The sequence below is a fragment of the Rhopalosiphum maidis genome, chromosome 4 (genome assembly GCF_003676215.2).
Source record: "Rhopalosiphum maidis isolate BTI-1 chromosome 4, ASM367621v3, whole genome shotgun sequence".
Taxonomy (NCBI): domain Eukaryota; kingdom Metazoa; phylum Arthropoda; class Insecta; order Hemiptera; family Aphididae; genus Rhopalosiphum; species Rhopalosiphum maidis.
Window position 1 is genome coordinate 8712152 of NC_040880.1, and position 9963 is coordinate 8722114.

A 9963-nucleotide genomic window follows, 5' to 3' on the forward strand; every position below is an offset into this window, starting at 1 on the left:
TAATTGTTACGGGGGCACGGGCGCATGTAAATTGAACTAAATTCCACTGATGGGCGTTGGTACTCTCCCAATTTTTAAAAATAGTAAACTCTCTCAGGTCAACATTATGTTTACCTGAGGTAAATGTATAAGCTCTACCGAATCAACATTATGGTTACCTGTAGGAAATATATAAGCTCTCCGAGGTCCAGTGGCGCACACATGATTCTTTTCGGGGGAGGGGTTGTTCTATTAATAATTTACTATAGAGATTAATATTGTATAGCCCTAAGTAAACATATAGCAAAACGTTGTATAAAAAAAGTATATCTAACATTATTATAGTCTAAATATTAATTTTAATTTTTTAATTTATTATAAATAGTTTATAAAAGTCAATATAATTAAAAATAGTTAACTTGCTATAGTAGAACAATGTATGCAATATGCAATATAGTATAATTTGGTACTAAATAGCATAATAAAGTACAAGGTATAGTATAATTTTATAAATGTAATGCCAATCTCTTGTTTGATGTTTTTCCCATCTCATTGACTATCTCAGGTGTTATTATTATGTCCCTGTGAATGTTTAACATTGATAAGCCATTAAGTCGGATTTGTCCAGTAGTATTCCTTAACTATGTTTTAATACGTCGTAAAGTAGAAAATGAACGGTGTTTGATAATTGTTTGTTATTTCTTCTAAGCGGTTACTAGGATACTAAAAATATCAAAAAAAAACATATCTAAAGTAATTAGACATATTTTTAGTATCCTAGGTTAGGTAACCGCTTAGAAGAAATAACAAACAATTATTAAGCGATTAAAAAATACATATATCTATAGCTATATAAAAAAAACCTTTTACCTTCTTAAAGGTCAAATTTTGAAAAATCTTAGTGTGCCCTAACATTGCTTAAGGAACCTCTGTACAAAATTTCAAGTCTCTAGACTCAGTGTTTTGGTCTGGATGTTGAGTGAATACAGGTGGTCTCCTATATGTATAAAGATAATAATATGGTAAAAATATAATATATTGTACATATAAGTGCGATTTATTTTTAACGTCCAAAGAAAGTTGTGTAGGTGAAAAATTATTAGTAGGTAGGTACTCGAGTAAGTATACTCTACCTCATTATAATTTATAAGAAGGTTATAACTCAGTCAGGTTTTTGTCGTCAGCTTCCATTTCTAATAATTGGAAGTGACCAAATAATTGTGTTACTGTGTTAATTTTTGCAAACAGTATGTTAGGCTATTGTTGGAATAATTAAGTAACACTCCTAGGAGCAAATCAATCCGCAATACCAACATTCATTGCCGCTGTTGTACCAGTAGTCATCAGCCTGCGATTACTTTTATATAGTATGAAACAGAGTATAGCACCTACACTATTTTTACAAGACATAATATACTCTATTTACTTTAAAAGTGACCAACGATGCGCAGGTCATACACATAACTGCCCACCTACTTAATCGACCACCAGTAATATAAACACAGAATAACAATTGTCCTATATGTAGAAGTCGGTTGCCTGGGTCGTTTCTAAACATGAATGGAGTAAACAATAGTTTATTAAAATAGTAAATGGATATACTCCATATACATGGAAATACTAACCAAAATACTTTTGATTAAACAATATTATGTCAAAATGCACTTTTTATTGAAATAATAGTAAAAAGTCAAAAATATTTGTTATTAAAAATGTTTATCTTAAAAAATAATGCATTTCATACTTTACATTATTATTATAGAAATTAAATATTACTAACTTATTATGTTTTAGTTAGTATGCTGTTTTAATTTCAGTCTTATACCACACACATATTAATAAAGAAATAAATTCATTTTACACATATTAAGAATAAAAGTAATACAATTATCATTTAATCAATGTTCAGAGTTTATTTAGCCAGAACAACCTCTACATCCACAATGCACACATTCTACAATTCGACCCTGAAAAATATAATACTTATGTAATATCTAATGTTTACTTTAAAAGTTATACTTGAATATATTAAATTATTAAGCAATTACTTCTTCTAATTTAGATTTTGGGACTCTGCATATACAGCTAGTGCCAAAATTTGTATCCCTTGTTTGAATACAACGAAGACAACATAAGTTTTCATAACCTTGTTTTTTCCATTTTGCAATTAAATTTTGATCAGCAATTTTTTCTTGCAGGCAGAAATCATACAATTCTATAACAAAAAAGAAGTTGATAATAATTTAAGCTATGCTTTTATTATTTTATATACAATTATTATCTATACAATAATAAATACAAGTAAACTTTATTTTTAATTAAATAATTATTTGTTCAAGCAACAATGGTTAGTCAAAACAAGATCGTACATTGGCTAAAGTAATGAAATATAATATATAATCTTCCAATTTAAAATTATGTAACAACTTTTTCTCATTAAATAGCAATAGCGTAGAACTATGTTAAGTTATTTAATTTAAAACCCACCTTAAAATTGATACTTTTTTCTAAAAAATTAGAAAATGTATACATATTTAAAAAAAATGAATTTTTCCTTTTAAAAACATTCTAATATATTAACTTTCTTAGGATTTAATATATATTAAATAACAATAATAATTATAATTATATTACCTATACCTGATATTTTAAAATAAACAAACCTCTAGAAATAGCTTTACGTCTATGAAACAAATCATAAATATATCTTGATTTCTGGTTATGAATTTTGAAAATTGGCCATAGCGCCTCGACTTTACGTTTTCCTTCGTGAGATTCAGTTTCAGCTAAAAATCACATAATATAATATTAGTATATCATTTTTATAATGTACCAACAACAAATTATTACTAAAAACAATTAATTATTATTTTAAATTAATATAAACTATAATGACTATTAATAAAAATAAAGGAAATTGTTTGATTTTATGCAAACTTAACAAGTTAGGCGCAACTCAGTTTTTAACAGACTAACTATTTTTCACAGCGCATAGGTTTTTAAACAATGTAATTGTCGGATACAGCTGGCATAATTTCTGTTCAATTAAATGTACTCTAAAATAGTGACGCACCGCGTTAGTTTTTATTTTTATACACGCACATACTACTATAGAAAATTCTTATTATTTCAGTCAAAATAAAAACATATTTTGTGATACTCCAATAAGTCACCATTAATTTTTTAACAGTGCTTTCACTGTACCTGACAGTTTATTTTGAATTTAGCGGACTGGTGAATATTTATTAAAAAGTTAAGGTATAATATAGTATTATGGCATCTGCCTATAAACAATATTTCACCCTGCACATTTATACTAGTTTTATCTGAGCCATAATGAGGGGAATTGGTTAGCCGTTCATTACTCTGTCAAGTCGATTAAAAATGTGTTATGCACCAGGCACAATACTTTAAGCACGTCAATAAACCTTATTCATTCATTTTATGACAATTAAAAAACAATTTTGTCAGACATACATTTATTTTTTTGTAGAATTAGTATACGTATAATCTAATGTTAGTACATTAATAGTATTTTTATCGGTCTACACGGGATAAAATGATGGACGATGTCGCAATAGTAACTTGTATCAAGTATTCATTTCATTGGGGAACAAATAACTTTTCGTACCTACCTTCTCTCATTTTCTGTTCCAATTCTTCTAGTGTAGGCTCTATAAGTTCCCACCCATCTGGTGGAGGTTTCCGACTTCTGCGAACTTTCGGCATACCTAATTCAATTCGTGCACTAGTGGTGGGATAATATTAAAGAATAAATTAAATGACCAAATAAAACTTATTAAATATTTTGAATTTTCGTTGTTATATTTAATATATTTCTTATCTTTTAAACTGATAAGAAACTAGGACTCCAAAAAAAACATAGACCTTATACTCTAAGGTCTATGAAAAAAAATGGTAGGTGGCGTGGTATTGTAGATAATAGCACAAAATCATTATTCTGTGATAATATATTATCTATGGGTATTATTTACTGCAGATATACAACTATAGTTATATTTCTGTGTTGTTTACATCTCGGACTCTCAGAGGTCCATCCTGATCTCATTTACTCTGTGATATCACTGTTACTGTTATTTTATCCGAACAGTATTTTAAAATTCTTGAAAAATGGCGACGGCGTCGGTCCCCGTAGAATTTCAAAACCTCACATTATCCGAGTGCTTCGACCAAGGTTTGTCGTCTTACGAGAGTATTTGTGAGTCTACGGAACCAGCTAAGGAATCCGGAACACAGGTTAGTGTGATCACATTTCTGGTTTTCAACATTTTTCCTAATGACTACCCTCTGTTTTCAGTACAAGATAATAAAATGCATGAAAATGTTGGAGCACACTACACAACTCGTGTCGGCAGCCGGAATGTTCAGCGACAATGAGACTATTGAAGAAATACCGACGGCCGATGTCAAATACATGTTACTACCATTTATGTTGGGATCTCTGGCCCTGAAACTCACAAACAACGGCAACAGATTGGACGTTGTTAAGACAGCTGAGGTGTATTTCAGAGATTATCTCCAGAGGTATGTGTAGAAAGCACATTTGATTGTTTTTAAGTTAAAACACATTTACAACTTCGTCTGTTTTGATATGTTGTAGGTGTAAAGATTATGGACTGTCCGATCATACAATACCACCTGTGTACACAGATTCTGAAGAAACAACTACCCAAGCCACTATGGACTTTTCTCTCATGGCTCGTAGGCGTGCCGAAAAAATTAAGAATTACAAGGAACAAAAATTAATGGAGTCTCAGTTACAGCTGTTGAAGGAACAGAATGAATGCGAGTCTGTTGATGATGAAATGAGAAGAAAGTACATAGTCTCTTTACTAAAATACAATATTGGTAAGGCTCTAGAAGAATTAGATTCACTACAAGCTGAAATGAGAATTTTACACTATAAATTGAAACATGAGGATAAAGACAATCCTGAACATGCAAAATCTCAAAAGATCAAACCTAAACCATTAATGCCTATTATTATCACTAAAAACGAATTACAAAAACAAGTATTTGGTGCTGGCTATCCAAGTTTGCCAACAATGACAGTTGAAGAATTTTGTCAAAAACGTATTAATGACGGAATGTAAGTATATTTATACAAAAAATATATATATATTTTTAGAGTTTTAAAATTCTTATTTTATTTTTTTTCCTTATGTTAGATGGCATTTACCTACAGCTGATAATACCAAGTGTTTACAACAATTGTCTGAAGCCCCAGAACCTGAACAAGAAGATAAAGAAGACAAAATCAATGAGGAAGAAGAAGAAAACGAAAGACAGCGATTAAATGCTCGCGACGAGTACAAAGATAATCATCGCCGAGGATGGGGTAATAGGCATAATAGAAGTTAAATAGCCTGTTTTAGAATGCTGTTGATATTATAAGCATATTCTGTACACAAAATGTGTTTATTTTGTATGAAAAATATCACAAAACTGTTAAATTATTTACAGATACTATCAATACATTTTTTTGTAAATAGCTATATTAAATTTAAATAAATTTTGGTTATCTAAAAATTCTATTTTTATTTGTAAATATGTAATTAATTCATTAGGCAATTATATTAAAGACCTTAATATATATTAAACGACTTGAAAATAGTACATTTTTTATTAATGTATTTGATATAAAATTTGTTTATTTATATAAGTCATTTGGTAATTTAAGACTGATCTTTAACCTCATCAGTTATAATATATAGTAGAAAAAACAAATGTTTTTTATGTTTCATAAGTAAATAAAAATGAATATGTTGCAAAACAAAATTGTTAATATTATGAATTATAACTTCTAATTATAGTTATACTAAATATTCATCAAATGTTATAATATTTAAATCAGTTTTATAGATGCAAATATTACATAATTCAGTCAACAATTTTTACTTTTGAAAATAAATTAAATTCAGATAATTGGTTGTTACAAATATAGAATACTCATTTATTTATTTAAGAACTAAAGTGTAGAAATTTAAAATTAATACATAGAATATAACACATTAAAATAGAAATTCATGTAATCCTATATTACCATTTTATTATTGCTATTACGTGTGATATTACAAATCTAACGAGTAGATAATTAATTTTTTTAATAATTAATAAGTATTCACTAAATAATAATTTTCATTGGTAAAATTAACGCTATAACAAGAGTAGGTAACACTAGAAAATTTACAGTATTAGCATTTATTTCAAAAATTAACATCTCTTCAAAATAAACAATTTTTTAGGTCAGATTCCCATCTTTGGAAATTATAACAGCATTGCGATTAAAAAATTGAACTAAATACAACTATACTCTATAAATACTAAATAATATAATATAATTAATCTTTAATTATATCAATTTAGACCTATGATAATATAGTTGAATGAAACAAAAAGATGCAATAATTTCAATAATAGCACTAAAAGCCAATATTATGATGTTTAAAGTTGCTCTTGTTGTGAGGACAATAATATGAAATATTTTGTCAAAATAGCTTAAAAGAGAATTCACACAGTGAAATTAGATGATTTGTATTTGTTGATTTAAGTTTTGACAAAAATTATTTTTATTATAGACAAAAACTATAATTTTGGTACAAACCTAGAGTTTAGGTTTTTACACTGATTTGCACTCTCGTGGAAAATACACCATGCCATTGCATACACCAATGGTCATTAGGAACAGCTCAACTAAATTTAGAAATCTAGTTGCTACAGTGGCTTAAAAATAACCAAAAACAATTAATATAAATAATAATTTATATTTGAGAAATAAATATAAATAAAACAATTATTATTGCATGGTTACAGATTCATAGAAAAACTTTTAAAATAAGTTAGAGAAAAAATTATTTTTTATATTTAGAAGTTATAGATAGATTATGGTACTTATTGGTACAGGATGATGGTGATGTGTGATATATAATAGATATATAATATATATATAATATACATTACTTCCCTCACAATGAACATCATACATTTAAGTTAAGTATACACATACAAATTAATAATTAATATGTAAAATATTCAAAAATAACATCAAAATATCAAATACCTTAATAATTATAATATAAACATAATCATCATATCAGTCCTCAACGCTTTTTTATCAAGCCATTTTATTTTTAAACAGTAAAAAAAGATTAACAATAAAATATTACAATATTTATTTAAATAAATAGAACTTGTATAAAGTCAAAAATAATTATAGTTCTTAAAGCTAGGGCTATTATCGTGGACTAGTATTCAACACAGAGAGCAAATCTCAGAGAAGACAAAATAAAATATAAGAGGGAAATTATAAAAGTGAAATGTATACATAATATTATATAAAGACAATAATTTGAATAGTATGGGCTACTGGACTAGTGACGATAAAAACTAAAAGGGGAAGCAGAAAGAGTAAAAGCTACGGTCCCAACTGCAAAACAAAATGTAAAAGGCAAAGAGAACGTGAAAAACAATGGAAGAATATCATTATAGGACACAAACAAATATGAGTTATGGATTTGAACAAACGGATACAGGATAGACAGATGTATAGGCTAAGTATTGACAAAGGATCTTGAAAAAAGAGACATGGAATGAAAGGAGGATGTAAATATTTACACATCTGATCAATAACAACAACTTTCATATTTACTAGATTGTATATTTTAAGTATATTGGACAGTATTTTTAATGACTCGATGACTTCTTAAGTTTTTCTTCGAGTTCATTTTTCAACTGTATGAATGATAACATTGAATTTTCTAGCCTTGATTTCTCTTCTTCAATAGCTTGTAATAACTTTAAATCTTTTTCTATGTTTTCTCGTTCTTTTTCAATTTGCTTCGACGCATTTCTTGTCATAATATTTGAATGATTAATTTTTACATTACTCCAATTGACTTGTTCAAAATCAAACATATATTTGTTATCCGCCGTTTTGTGTTGTACATTATCATTTACGCTCTCCATTTTAATTTTATGCTGTGCAATTTACAAATTCAACTGATTTATTTTTGAAAACTATAAACCACAATAAAAAACCTAGAACGAAGTTCAAATAGCTAGTATACCTGAATTAAAAATAATTAATTAATAAAGACTACAAAATGACAAATAACGATAATAGAATATAGATACCCATCAAATTGGCAATAAAAACTATTGAGATCTAAGAGATCTTACCTTCAAACAAAAATTATTAATTGGTTCATCGAAAGATTCTTGTTAAATGCAGTAGTATAAAATATAAACACCCTCATTAACGACCAAATATTTTAATTAAAAGTTAGGCACCATACCGAAGACAAGTTATAAAGTACTAACACACAACTATGTAGCAACAATACGATATCAAAAATCGTACGTTCATAAATGGAAAATTTAATGTTTCATTTTTTGAATTTTAATTCTTATCTTCAACGTTAACATCACGATACACAGGACCGACTGACCATGTAATCTATTTCATATTTCCTTAAATTTTTCGTTACAACTTTACAAGGTTACAAGTTACTATCATGATATAATATTATATAATGGTTACTATATAATAATAATTTACTATATATAATAGTTATTAGTTTCAAGTTACGACTTTTGAATCAGCGTGTTAACAACATAGATAATATAAGAAATATCTATGGTCAACAAAGCCATAGAGAAAAGTGTATACATGATAAAGGAACAGATTAGATTACATACCGCCGAGATGGATAACAATACATTGTAGTGCACTAGTGCGCAGCTTATAAAGTTATGACAGGCGACAGTTGCCATAATAATTCTATTCTGTAGTTCTACTTTCTACTTTTTAGGTTCTACACACGAATTAAGATACCTTAATTCGTGGTTTTACATCTATTAGAACTTTTTTTAATAAATATACAAAAAAAAATGTATGAATATTAGGTATACTTAAAATAAATCTAGGAAAATAATAACAAGGAAAATAACGACATTTTATTAATAAATATACATTTAAATAAATAAATAATAATAATGGGTGTTTAAATACCTAAAATACCCCCCTCCCCCGTGTACGTCACTGATGAAGTCATCACTAGTCACATTATTATTCCTATTTTCTTGTGACGTGTGTGCAAACGAACGCGTGAGGCGCCACTTTTCGCGGTTTTTTACTTCCGGATCGAAAGTTTCAGCTATTGACCGTATTTCCCTTTATAATCACTTAATTAATATTCACAAGTACCTCTTACCCGAGATTTATAGATAATAGATATTAATTAATATAGTTAAGATGACGTCATACCCGCATGTGTTGTCTCTGTCTTATGAACGTAAGACATAGTAAATTTGCGTTCAGTAGATTCAATTTTATGCTATTAACTTTAATATTAAAGTTAATTTAACTATTATCAAACTTAAATGTAATCATATTATCTATATTATAACTATAACTCACTTAAAAAATTATCCATAAACCTTGCCCCTTACCGAGTTACATCTATACTCACTAATTCACAACTCATTGTTTCAGATCTCCAAACAGTAATACTGTGTACTTTTTTTTCTGTTTTTCCTAGTAATGTTTTATATTTGACCTCTCTAATGTGTCAAGTATATTAAATTTGTTTCCAGAAACTCGTCTCCCCTATAATATAAAATCAGTTGAGTATACAATGTATTAACCATTGAATTATATAAACTATTCATTATTTTACATTCTAGCACCTCTAAAAAATATCCACCATTTAAGTTTTCTAATATGAAATGCATGTATTTAATAAATCCAAAAGATTGATGCATAGTACAAGATCAGCATTATACTATTGTACTCCAATAATTGGAGTAATTATTACTCCAGTCAATATACTAAGTACTAACACAGACTATATAGTCTGTGGTACTAATCCCTTTTTCTCAGTTCATTGATGCTAGAAATATTAAATTCACAAAAAATTAAACAAATACAATGATTCCTCAGCATATTAAAATAAAACTTCAGTT

The 9963-nt window shown here is 27.7% G+C and overlaps 2 protein-coding genes across 2 annotated transcripts; one reads left to right on the forward strand and one right to left on the reverse strand.

Moving 5' to 3' along the window:
- Positions 1-1681: 1681 nt before the first annotated feature.
- On the reverse strand, positions 1682-3830 carry LOC113555519 (protein BUD31 homolog). The gene is made up of 4 exons (XM_026959885.1): positions 3615-3830; positions 2643-2765; positions 2028-2194; positions 1682-1946 (listed from the first exon to the last, which is right to left on the reverse strand). The coding sequence occupies exons 1-4, from the start codon at positions 3706-3708 to the stop codon at positions 1896-1898; spliced, it is 435 nt and encodes a 144-aa protein (XP_026815686.1). The 5' UTR covers positions 3709-3830; the 3' UTR covers positions 1682-1895.
- A 140-nt stretch (positions 3831-3970) lies between these two features.
- Positions 3971-5534, forward strand: LOC113555511 (immunoglobulin-binding protein 1b). The gene is made up of 4 exons (XM_026959872.2): positions 3971-4236; positions 4298-4524; positions 4601-5089; positions 5169-5534. The coding sequence occupies exons 1-4, from the start codon at positions 4111-4113 to the stop codon at positions 5359-5361; spliced, it is 1035 nt and encodes a 344-aa protein (XP_026815673.1). The 5' UTR covers positions 3971-4110; the 3' UTR covers positions 5362-5534.
- The last annotated feature ends 4429 nt before the right edge of the window (positions 5535-9963 follow it).

Bases quoted from the DNA above. Each gene is read 5' to 3' on its own strand.
- LOC113555519 (XM_026959885.1), bottom strand. From the start codon at position 3,708: ATGCCGAAAGTTCGCAGAAGTCGGAAACCTCCACCAGATGGGTGGGAA. The intron at 2,195-2,642 runs GTTTGTTTATTT...TTTTTGTTATAG, and splicing joins ACGTAAAGCTATTTCTAGAG to AATTGTATGATTTCTGCCTG. The intron at 1,947-2,027 runs GTAATTGCTTAA...TATATTTTTCAG, and splicing joins CAAAATCTAAATTAGAAGAA to GGTCGAATTGTAGAATGTGT.
- LOC113555511 (XM_026959872.2), top strand. From the start codon at position 4,111: ATGGCGACGGCGTCGGTCCCCGTAGAATTTCAAAACCTCACATTATCC. The intron at 4,237-4,297 runs GTTAGTGTGATC...CTCTGTTTTCAG, and splicing joins CTAAGGAATCCGGAACACAG to TACAAGATAATAAAATGCAT. The intron at 5,090-5,168 runs GTAAGTATATTT...TCCTTATGTTAG, and splicing joins AAACGTATTAATGACGGAAT to ATGGCATTTACCTACAGCTG.